A 12,944-nucleotide genomic window follows, 5' to 3' on the forward strand; every position below is an offset into this window, starting at 1 on the left:
TATGTAATATTATGGTTTAGAAGAATTAAGGTTTTTTTAAAAAAATACTACATTTAAATTTGGTATGTTAGCTTTCCCATTTACCACCCCCCCAAGGCATTAAATCAAGGCATTAAAATGTGTACTGAAACACAGCATTAAGCTAAATAAAATGCAAAGCCTACTAAGCAATACTTCAGCCTATACTGAAACTAGAGTTAATTATAATATACCTACCATATGCTAAGCGTAAAGTTCAACAGAATGAGTCCTAAACATCAATAACAGTCGAATGGGACAACTCTTCACTTTCCTCAGGCAAAGAACTTGAAATGCAGCTTAAGAGTTATTTCTACTTACTTTAGACATAACTATGTCCAAATAATAGATTATTTCTACTTATTTTAGACATAACTACTAAAATCATCCCCTTAACTCCCCATTTCCCTAAAACATGCACTTCAACACGTATACCTCTAGTACAATTTATTTTTAACTTACACCCTTTCATGTAAATGTTTTTACCTGTGATGTAATATGTAACTTGTCTGTTCATTTCTTCAGAGTCGGCATCTGTGGTACTTAAGATGGCAATGACACCGCCCGGGGGATCGTCTTCGCTCACAGTCCCTTTGTAAATCTCTGCCGTGAACCGCGGGGGGCTGTCATTGACATCAGTGACGGTAACATCCACAATGGCTGTGGAGGACAGCTGAACCTTCTCACCGTGATCTGAGGCAACCACTTGAATCTGGTAATTGTCTCTCTTTTCATGGTCAAGTTCCTTTAGGGTTGTAATCCAGCCTGTCTCCACGTTAATGGCAAAAGATTCGATGACTTCTACACTTTGTGATTGATCTAGACTGTACATGACCTGGCCGTTGGTTCCTGAATCTAGATCAGATGCCCGGATCTGGAGGACTCTACTTCCCCCTGGCAGGTTTTCAACAATAAATGCCTCATATGGGTTCGACTCTAAGACAGGGCTGTTGTCATTGGCATCTTTCACTTGGACGCTAACATCCACAGAAGCCACCACTTCGTAGTCATCGTGAGTGCACCTGGCAAGCACGGAAAACTGGTACCACTTCGTTGTCTCGTGATCGAGACTCTTCTCCAGCTTCAGTCTGCCACTCTGTCTGTCGATCACAAAGAACTCATCCCTGTTACTTTCGGGAGTATTGCCTTTGATCAGGCTGTAAAGAACAGTCCCACTATGTTCTGCTCGGATGAGATCGATCTCTGTCCCAATAGGCATGTCTTCTGAAACTGTGTAGGTATAAAATGGCTCGGAAAATTTTGGAAGTTGTATTTCTGGTGGAAGTATTTTCACATAGACGGGAACAACAGATTCTTTGGATGGAGACCCACTATCCACAGCTCTCACAAAGAAAGTGAAGAACTCATTTTCCAAGCCAATTAAACTCTCTTTTGTAGTTATTATGCCAGACAGTTTGTTAATTTCCAAATTCTCTTTGACGCTTTCAGAATCTGCTTCGATGGCATAGGTGACATCAGCATTGGATCCCTCATCAGCATCACTCGCAAGAACTTTAATGACTGACGTCCCTTTGGGAGCACTGGATCCGATGTCCACTTCATACTTGGTTGCTCGAAACTGGGGTGCATTGTCATTGTCATCTGTAAGGATGACATTAATGGTGCAGAAAGCAACCTTTCCTCCAGCATCCTTAGCCATTAAACGAATCGAGATCACTTTCTCTGCTGGGGTTTCTCGATCAAGTTTCTCCAGAGTAAGTATCTGTCCTCTCTCATTTGTGTAAAATCGGTCTTTGGCAAAGTCATTTACAATATGGTAAGTAATGTGACCGTAGATACCAGAATCCCCATCAGTTGCTTTAACCTCAATCACCAGGGTGTGTAAGGGAGCATTTTCGGCTAATTCCACTTCATATTCGCTCTGAAGAAAAACAGGGCTGTGCAGATTGCCTCCAATTACAGTTATGTGAACCTGAGCTGAACTCCTAAAAACTCCATCAGAAACAGAAACGTTAAGACTATAAAATGGCTTCAAGGTGTGCCGGCGCAGGTTGGAGAGTGTGATAATCCCCGTTTCACTGTCAATGACAAAATTCTTATGATCGTTGCCAGACAGAATGGAATAGTCCAACTTGTCTATGTCTGAACTGTCTGCATCATAGGCTTTAACACACGTCACGAAATGCCCATGAGCAGCATGCTCACTAATTCTGGCTTCATAAATCTGCTGGTCAAACAGTGGCGGGTTATCGTTGAGGTCCGTGACATCCACGGTGACAATCACATCACTGCTCAGTGGGGGCATGCCACCATCCACAGCCCTTACAAAAACCTTGTGCTGCTGGAACTGCTCATAATCCAAAGTCCTGACTAGCGAAATGAGGCCAGTGCTGCTGTCTATGTGGAAATGATCGTGACTCTTGTTATGATTCCCAAACATGTGGTATGAAATTCCTCTATTGGGTTCTGAATCCGAATCTGTCGCTCTAACTTGAACGACAGACGTGCCAATGACAGATGCCTCAGACAGGGTTGTGGCGTAAGACTGCTGAACAAAGACAGGAGGGTTATCGTTGATGTCCTCCACGATTATGTCAACAAACACCTCAGCATGAGCGCCAGTCAGGGAGTCGGTTGCTCGGATGCTCAGCTTATACGCTGGGTGGGACTCAAAGTCCAGAGGGGCTATGACATTTATGACTCCAGTGTTGAAGTTAATGGTAAACTGGCTGAAGGGATCTCCATCTGCGATGCTGTAGAACACTTTCAATCCTTCTGGACTGTTGGCTTGTATGTGGACAACCGGACTGTGCATCTGGATATTCTCTGGAACCTCTGCACTGTAGAAAGGCTTTTCAAACACAGGCATGGCTTTATTCATAACAGTGATGGGAACTATAACTTCAGCGGAGAAGGCTGGGTTTCCTCCATCTTTTGCAACCACTGTGATGAGGTATTCTTTATTTAAGGTGTCAGGCTCAAATTGCTTTTTCAGTGAAATTTCGCCTGAGGATCCAATTTGAAAATGTTCGTGATGTTCCTTCAGGTAGTAATGCACTTCCCCATTTCTGCCGCTGTCTCGGTCCACGGCGGTAACGTAGCGAATCACGTGGCCCACCACGGTGTCCACTTTGACGACAGCATAGTAAGGAAGGTTGACAAACACTGGTGCATTGTCATTCTGGTCTTCTATGATGACCTTGACGACGACGTGGGCCACCGCCGAAGGCTTCTGTTCTTGGGTCACTTCTACGACCACATCAAATGCCTCCTGCTGTTCGCGATCGAACGGTATGCCAGTGGTTGAGAGGACTCCTGACGTCCGGCTTATTTTAAACCTGCGGTCTGGGTTGAGGATCTGATAAAACAAGGGCTCATTGATTGGGTTCCCAATGGCAGTAATGACAGCTAATGTTCTGGCTTCGGTGGAATTCTCTTTCACTACTGCGGAGTAGAAATCCTGGGTAAACCTCAGTTGACTTTCTTTGCTTTCTTTCACGTTAATTTTCACAGAGGTAAAGCTTACAAATCTGCCATCGGAAGCTCTCACGGTTAACTCGTAGCGGCTTCTCAACTGAGTTGTGTTCTGTACGGTTATAGTTCCTGTCTGGGGGTCCATAAAAAACTTCTCCCCGATGTTGCCTTCAGTGATGGAGTACATTAACTGTGAGAATGCACTCGAATCGGCATCTGTAGCATTTACTGTGATGACTTTTACTCCTCTGTATGTTGGCAGCAAGAGAGAAGCTTCATATAATGATCTGGAGAACGCAGGAGGGCAATCATTAATGTCGATTACACGGATGGTCACGTTAGCTGCATACTCAGCAAACAAACGTGGCGTCCCCATGTCATGCACTTGTACAGTAAAGTGAAAAGTATTTGTTTCTTCATAGTCCAAACTCAGCACTGTATGAATAGCACCAGTGCTAGAATCAATAGCAAAGTATTTGTGTATAGATGGTTCAACAATGTGATAAACAAGCAAAGCATTGGATTCTTTATCAGCATCAGTTGCTCGAATCACTAATGGGACATTCTTGTCTGTCAGGACCACACTGTTGATTGAAGCCGATTCGCTAATGAGTCCCGTATACTCTGCCTGCATAAAGACCGGCACGTTGTCATTTTCATCCTGTAGGTGCACTAGAACAGTTGTGTTAGTAGACAAACCAGCCATGTTAGTTCCTTGGATAATCAATGTGTAAATGGGCAAAGTCTCAAAATCCACGGCTTTCTGAGTAATGATACTTCCCGAATGTGGATTAATATCAAAAGCATCGGCTACATTTCCATCTTTTATTTCATACACCACTGATGATTGACTGTGGGCTGTAACCATTCCGACAAAACTCCCAATGCCGACAGTTTCACTGATTTCCACAGAATATTCTTTTGATGTAAACTTAGGAGAAGCGTTGTCTGCAATCGTAACAAAGATGTGCACAGAAGCTATTTCACTCATTGGTGGATTGCCTTGATCTGCAGCTTTTACCATTAAGTCATATTCCACTTGGCTACTTCGATCTAATTCTTTGGCAGTTTTTATAGAGCCCAAGATGGGATCAATTGTGAAAGAATTGCCAATATTTCCTAGGAGGAGGGGGGAAGAAAACCATGTTAGAGAAAAATACAAGGACCAATCAATACAATTCATAGTTGGGAGATACAGAAACAAAGCTACCTTTAGAAGTGATATTCTAAAATTAAACAGAAGTTCGGGGGTTATTGACATTTGAAGGGAACTCATTTCATTTTTAGCCACCTAAAATGCCACAGACTTTTCTGAGTTTTGTCCATAAATTATGAAAAGCAAGAAACAGAAGAAAGATTACTCTATAAACCTAAAGCCGAACTCACTTGCCATCGGTTGAGCCAGGGATGTGTTGTGGAAAGTATGGTTATCCCTTGGTAAGGCAGATATGAATTTTCCAACAGTCCCAAAAAAAACCCTCTGAAACATACTTCTGGTTTCAGCATTTATTACCTGTAAGTTCTCAAGATTCTTATTCATTATGAAAGGGAAGATGTCAATTCACTAAGAAATTTTAACAAGCTTCAAGAGAGTTGTCCCTTATTTTAAATATTCAGGGAACTGATGAATGAGTTTGTGTATAATCTGCCCCCCTATGTATGTTTCAAAAATTTCAGTCATATTCCCTTCCTTAATCATTTTCAGGACAATCTGCTCTGTGGTTCTCTCTACTGAGGGAGGACATGCAACAATGTCCAGACACATTTTTGGTTATCACTACCTACAGTGTGCTAACACCCACTGAGTAGAGACCAGGGATGCTGCTAAACATCCTACAATGCGCGCACAGCCCCCACAACAAAGGATTTTTTGCTCCAAAGTACCAACAGTGCTGAGACAGAGAAACCCCACTCTAGAACAGACTGTTTTCCTTGCTTCTCTTTGGACCTTTTCCAGCCATACTGTATACATATATTTAGCTTCAAATGCAACTCTATAATCATTCCCAGTTTTGTATCATCACAGAAATCTTTCTGAAGACACCAGCAGTTTATTCAAGTTTAGCAGTTTACTATCTTTTTGGATAGATTCAGGCAGTGTTGTGAAGGTCCTCAGATTTGATCCATCTGCCCACACTTCATCCCCATTCTGTTTCACACCAGAGTCCAGAATCCATCATCCTAGTCACAGAACTGAATTTATTCTCCCCAAATGAACTATTACACTTCCCCACAACAAAGCTGACTTGCCCCTTAACTGCTTTTTCAAGTTCTGTTTTCTAGGTTTGCAACCACATGAGGTACTTCATAGGCCAGAACGACTTACCGTGTGATTTGCAAACCAGGAGACTGACCAAGCACTCCTTTCCCCACATCATTACTAGTAAACACTTCCTCTACAGCCTTCATTTCCTTCTGTTAATACATTTTCCAAAAATCCATGATAAAATTTTTTCTGAGGCCAGATCCAGTCTGGTTTTCATTAAGCCTGCCCGGCTCTGCGTCTAGGCCCCACCACCGTGCACCACAGTCTGCAACAGTGCAGAGGCCTGGGCTTTCTCCAGGCCCCCAAGTTCTGAGCTGAACCCTCACCCACAAACGGGGTCACACTGCCTCCACCATGCCTCGTAGACCCTAATTTCTGCCTGTCTGCATTTATGACTCAGCAATCACAGATTATCTCATTGTGCTTTAGTCAGTCAGAATTCCAAGGACCTCTCTCATCCTACGTGGGTGTCACCCCATCTTTCAAAACCGTGACTGGCTGCCTGGGACTGACAGAGCGACCATGAAAACCTGTGGATGACAGTCTTCACCCCCACCCCTTGGGCTATCCTATGTCTGTACTAATGAAGCAGCCAACCTACCACAGTTTACATTCAATCATCTCCATCCCTTTCTCTCATTTTGCACAGTGAAATCTTAAAGCTTCAAACACGAAAGGCCCTAGAGAGCAGAATGAATAGATTTCACCTGCGTTAAAGCAAGCTGGTGGCGTGAGAACCCACCACTGTCTACACAACGTACTCCCCCTGCCCTCCAGCCATACTGGCTCCTCACTCCTCAACCAGGAGAGCACATGCTCATCTCAGGAGGAACGTATGTGGGGGTCCTCTCTGGAACAGTCTTCCCCAGCTATTCTCATTGCTTCTCATTCATTCATTCACTCAGGTTTTACCCAAATGTCCCTCTGCTTAGAGAATGTGACGGTGAAGCCTCCCTTTACTTCCCTAATCACAATGGCTGTTTCTGTCCCCATACCCTGTTTTTTTCTTTAGAGCACATATTGCAACCTTCTTAGCCATTCTCCCACTAGAACATTAAGTCCCCATTTAAACATGGCTTGTTTTATTCGTTATTTATCACCTGTGCTTAGAAAAATGCCTGACACATAGGACACACTAAGTATTTGTTGAATTTGTTGTATGGAAAGATAACAAGGCACTATTTTTATTTTTCTGCATTTTACCTCTATCACTACCAACAACCATTTGTTAGATTAAGCACTACATTTCTAAGTATTAACTAAAGAAATGTGTACTAATTGGAAATTTCTGATAAATTTTTATCAGCATGTAAAATTCAGAAACATTACTACCTGGAGTATCTTAACAAGGTCAAACAGGAACCCAGGTAGCCAATTAACAGACGGCACCTACATACATCTATCCTGTGGCAGAAATCATCAGATTTGCAGATGGGCAAGCAACATGTTTATGTGGAAGAACACTAAGCGTCGCTGCATGGCTTGCACACGCTCCTGTCTGATCCAATAACAGATACATTCATCAAATACTGAAATACACATGCGGTATTTGTGAGGGAATTAATAGGGCAAGTGGTAGAGTCTGTACCAGGTTGGGGGCTTAGTCATTCTCTTGAGCTGGAGATACTGGTGATTTCTAAACAGCCTTAGATTGTTCTCTTTGAAGAAGGCAATTATCCAGACAAACGTGAATCTGTGCTCACTAGCAAGGACTGTATTACATACGTGCACCCCAAAGGGCAAGTCAGAGCTGTGCGCAGAAACCCATGTCTTCCCACTGTGCACTTGCTGTGGGCGCCCAGTAAAGTGCTGACCGCCCGACCGGTGGGAGCCTCAAGTGGGAAACCTCAAGTTTCACCTGCAATTATATTTAACCTAAGTCTGGGGAAGGAAATCAATGCTAGTTAATAAGTACATATACTGAGTGCCTTCTATTTCCAGGCATGAGGATAGTTTTGAAGTTACAATAATCTACTTTAAAAAAAAGAAAGAAAACACCATACAGTCCAGAGTATGGCCCTGATTGTCTCTAAACACGTAAGTCAATTGTTACGGAAAGCAGCCTTTAATTAATTCTTTTCCCTAAAGTCTCCTAATCAGACCAAACGCTTCGCTCAATAAATTTTTGGTAATTAAACATGCAGTGTTACAGCCTGAATCTATAACTAGTTTTTTGAACTTTATTAAATGTAATCTGACACAAATGAGAAGCAGGTGAATATAAGAACTTAGTATGACCATTTTACCTTTCCCATTATTTCAACATTCACATACACACACTTTTGCATTTTAATGATAGCTGTTGCCTACGAAGTAATTCTTTAGCACCCTTTTTGTATTACCAAATCTATAAAGATTATCTTCTTAGAAGTCCAAATTCTATATCAAAATAGGCCGTTGGTATCATCTATTCTTTGAGGGGAGATACAGTTCCATTCTTGGAATACCAAATTACTAATCCCATCAGTCATTACAAGCATTTCAAGAATGCACATGCCTTCAGTCAGGCACCAACAATCATATTTTAACCACCCAGTTGTTGAAAATTATGTGAAAGCTAAGGGAAAAGTTTAACATTTTCTCCTACACAAACCCAGGCGGTTTGTCTATGAGAAAATTATTCTGCCGAACTGCTCAGGCATGCACAAATGGAATGCACTGTTTTTTTTTTAACAGCTAAATTTCTGAACCAGTGGAAAAACCTTCATCTTTGTTCAAGGTGCTAACTAGACTACATTTTAATCCTGAACCCCGGGCAGTAGAAAAAATCTTATTTGTGGGTAATGGACTAAATTTGGTTGGTTTTGGGGAAACAAATGAGGCTTCAAGTGTATTAAGAAATAAAAGTAGTTTAAATCACATAAAACACATCGATTAAGTGGTTTTTTTTTTTTATTACTCCCCATGCTCAGCTTTTGATTATATGACCTACAGTTAATTGGTACCTCTACCAATTCTAACGTCTAGGAAAGGCACAGTGTCAATACGCAAAGGAATGGACTTACACAAATCAAGTTAAATGCATGATATTCTAAAATCATTATAAAGACAAAAGGATGAGAGAGACTATATTCTTTGTACTAACAATTACCTTGAGAAACATGGAAAAATGGAAGCAGGCTTCTTGATACTTAATCACTTTTCACTGTATGTGGCATGAATAGGGAAGGTCCCAAAACAAAATGAATTCTGACTATACAAATCATATACTCTAAAGCAGATCCCTATTTCAATCAGGGGCTTCCCTTTTGCACGAACATACACTTGTGGACCAATGATAGCCTCTACATATATCACGCTCCTAGCACGGCACTTGATACAGAAAATATGCTTCATTAGTCCATGGAATGAATAGATGAAAGACTATGAAGAGCATTATAAAAGAGAAGAGAGAACAAAACTTTCACTTTGATCCTTCTTGTAACTACCAGCAAGACTCTGGACCTCTTGCCCTGTCATATGTAGAAAAAATGTTCAAGGCCTTCCTTGCCCAACTCTCCAGCAGACTCCTTGGGCTTTTCAACATCTCCAAATCGCAACCCTGGGGCCTACTGTTAACAACCCAATTCCATGAATGAAATTCAACTGTTAAAGGTGCAGGGGGGTGAAAGGGGAAGCAGAGGCATGACACCTAGCACTCTGTCGTGGAAATTCCTACTGTGCCCAAGAACAAATGCTCTAAAAGTTAAAATACCGAGGCCAGTGGTTTCTTAAGAGTGTTTCACAGTTAACAAATAGTATGAAGGAAAATGTTGCATGGTTAAAACATTGTGGATATACTGAATTGGATCAAATACAGTTTTCTTTACTGCAGAACTTCTCAGAGCCTTGAACTATGCTAATAATGTGAATCCTTCTATTAAACATAGGACTCTCTCTCTCTGCTTTCTATTGAGTTAAAAGCTTAAAAGACAAAAGAAGTCTTCTTTCTCCTAATATGAAAAATGGTAGCTAAAGATCAATTTAAGCAATTTTTATGGTGACATACAGAAATGTTTTCACACACAGAACTAGTTTTAGAAAATAAATGTACTTTTTCAAGTTAATCTACTAAGTGCTCCAAAAATACCTGATTCGATCGAATACAGCACTTCAGCATTCTTCCCTTTGTCCCTGTCCAGAGCTGTAACCTGCAACACCACTGAGCCGACAGCCGCTGATTCATAAACCCGCCCTTCATAGGAGGAACTCGTGAACCAAGGAGCATGGTCGTTTGTGTCACTGACATTAACAACAATCCGTGCGTAGTTGCGTTTTACAGGGACATCTTGATCCCGCACCTGAAAGAATCAATATGTTATCAATGCTGTCAGGGGTTGCCCTATAATTGATGAAAAATCACTCTCAAACATATGAAACCCTTCAGAATCTAAATGGTGGCCAAAGAATGAGCAGGAAGCCGTACCATGACTGTAAGAACGTGCTGGTGGATGGCTTCATGATCAAGTGTTTGAGAAGTATAGAGAGAGCCCGTTGCAGGATCAAGTCGAAATTTCTTGAGACTCAATGGATCGATGCTGCTCTGCAGAGTATAGATTAGCCTGTTTTTCTCATCCTTATCCATTGCACTGATTTGCAAAATTTCTGTTTCTGGCACTGTGTCTTCAGGAATAACAACTTCGTACTTTGATGTGGAAAACTGAGGACGATGGTCATTTGTATCTATTACTTTGATAAATACCTATAAGGACAAAAATGACTCACATTATAGTAATATCCTTAATTATGCTATTTTGTTATTTACAGAATCAAGGGGAAACATGAGATGCACACTGAAAAAAACCGATTTTGTTAGCAAAATGAAACAAAACGAGAAAAGCAACAAAAATCCAGAATAAAAAAAAATCTTTAAAATTTTCCATTGATCCATTGCCCATATGAGTAAGATAATGAAGAACTTTCTTAATTCTTGAAACTAACTTTGGAGGGCATATGTAACATCTTTCACACACTTCTTCCCGAATGCACATTTAATTTCTCTCAGGTCTCCACAGGAGAGAGATTATTCTAGAGTACTCATTTAAGGATAACAGAGAATTTACTTGAGCAGGATTTACAGAAGATAATTTCCCATATCAGATCTGAATCTGCAACTACCAAGCTAGCAAGGTGAGTATGGTACTAGATAAATATCCTATTTAAATTTCTGATTCTAATCGTTGAGACTCCAAATTCCTACCAATAAATTAGAAATGTGCTTTAAAAATCTTTACTACATTTTTGTGATCATAAAACCTACATATAAATAGTAAACACACTCATTTTCTAAAAGCAATTTAAGTATACTGAAAAGATAAGCTCTCTTAAATAAATAAAAACCTTAAAGGGGGGGGAAACCAATATTAAAAAAACAGTCCTAAGCTGAATTAAAAAAAATTTCTTTTTTTACTTTAACACTAAGAGGATTAATTTTCAGATTGAAAAGATGTGTGTGGATAAGGCATAGTGGAAATCAGTACTGATTACAAAGATGGTTTATAGTTACGAGCAAGAAATCTGAGCTTCACTGGCATGCATGGAGTAAAGAGGTTTGCTAGTCCAAATGGCACAGGAGGCCAAAGTCGCAGGAATGCATAGGTGAAGCTATTAACCACCCTGGTGCAGGCATATGAGCTACAGGTCTTTCCATGAAGACTATACCAGTGTTCTCATAAAACACTACAATGTCAGTGATGGATTTGTAACATTAAACTTTATATACACACTAAATGCATTCGCTAAACCACAGAAAGGTTTTATGTGAAAGTTATATAAACATTTAAAACTACAGACCATTTTTAAAGGTCAATGATGATCCAGAAGAGATGATTTTATAATTTCTCTAAGTTAAATCATTATATATTCATTTCCACTATAAATTTACACAGTACTTTTCTAATGGAGTGAGTGTTGGGTAGAGGTAGTTTAATCCTGCTCTAAAGTCAATTAATCACAACTAAATAGGAACAAGGAAGGTAAAAATAGCCAATTTTGATACGGGAATTCAAATGACGCACATTCACAGGGCCCTTATACACTCAGCACGTACCTACACATTACTGGGGTGCAAATAAAATGAATGTACAACAATCCCTGCCCTCAGGAAGCTTTCAAGCTTGGCAGGTGATGTCTTACACATACGAGGCATAATGAGGTTCTGCATATTATCAAGTGAGTTATCAAGTAAGTCTTTAGGAGTCCAGAGTCGGCACGGGATGTTTGGAAAGCTTTCAAGGAGGAGGTAATAAGGCTTTGTTTGTGTAGGTCTTAGGTTGGTGGATCAGTGTACACTGAGATGGGAGTCGCGGGGAGACCTTGGTCAGAGACATGAAGGCAAGAAGTGGCATCAAACACCCTGTCTTTTTGAGACCAGAGCAGGGAGCAGGGAGAAGGCGGCATCCAGTACGCGGAGCCTGGACTCCCAAGCAGAGGCCTGAGGGCTATATATCCTGTATGCCCTGAACTAGCTGATCCCAGGAAATTCACCTGCCCCTCCTCTTCCTAACCGGGCAGACCCCTCTGGTAGTGGGCAGTGCGAGGTGAACTGCAGAGACAGAGAACAGAGACAGGGAGGGGACTGAAGTGTCCAGCAGGGAGTCCACACCAGTGCTCTGTGAGCATGCGTGGACAGCAGCTCCACGGGCTTTCAGCGCCAGCGCCCGCGTGCTACACCTCACTTACCCTCAGAGTGCCTGGGAGGACAAAATCACCAAGCCCAGTTCCCCAAGGACCAAAGGGAAGCCCAGAGGGTTCCAGCCCAGGGACAGGATGAGAGGCAGAGCCAAGATTCCCAAACCAATCGACCCGGGCGTAATGCTGATGCATTATTTGAACTGATACAGTTATACTCTTTAAACCTTTCAAAATTTATCCTGTTAAATTTATTACAACTCTGTGTTTTTCTCCTCATTTTCATGCTCTAAAGTCTAACTTCTATAATGAGAAGTTATTGACAGAAGTGTAATTTTAATACTGTACTAAAACTTTTACATGACAATCTCAAAATGACCCCAAAGCATCGTACGTATGTCAATTTTAAATACACTAAAAATCACAACCATGTGGAGAAAGGAAGGTCTTTTCATAACTGGCTCTGAATCATCTACTCATTTGTTAATTGAAAAGACATCACAGACTCTTTTATTCTTCAGTGCAACTAAATGATTTAACAGATGATCTCTCTCATCTGAGATTTAAAATAGTATCATCTAAAGATAAAAAAAAAAACTGGAATTCGGAACACTTT

The 12,944-nt window shown here is 41.0% G+C and overlaps 1 protein-coding gene across 2 annotated transcripts in view; it reads right to left on the bottom strand.

The window, feature by feature from the left end:
- Positions 1-12,944, bottom strand: part of FAT1 (FAT atypical cadherin 1) — a 110,726-nt gene that overhangs the window by 24,566 nt on the left and 73,216 nt on the right. For both annotated transcript variants that reach the window (XM_028099852.2, XM_088021387.1), the window contains exons 7-9: positions 10,125-10,400; positions 9,789-9,999; positions 505-4,572 (exon numbers count right to left, since the gene is read on the bottom strand). In XM_028099852.2, coding sequence (XP_027955653.2) covers positions 505-4,572; positions 9,789-9,999; positions 10,125-10,400 — 4,555 coding nt within the window. The remainder of the gene's footprint in view (positions 1-504; positions 4,573-9,788; positions 10,000-10,124; positions 10,401-12,944) is intronic.

The sequence above is a fragment of the Eumetopias jubatus genome, unplaced genomic scaffold (assembly GCF_037043125.1).
Source record: "Eumetopias jubatus isolate StellerSeaLion01/CBP00866 unplaced genomic scaffold, mEumJub1_p1.0 scaffold_2, whole genome shotgun sequence".
Taxonomy (NCBI): domain Eukaryota; kingdom Metazoa; phylum Chordata; class Mammalia; order Carnivora; family Otariidae; genus Eumetopias; species Eumetopias jubatus.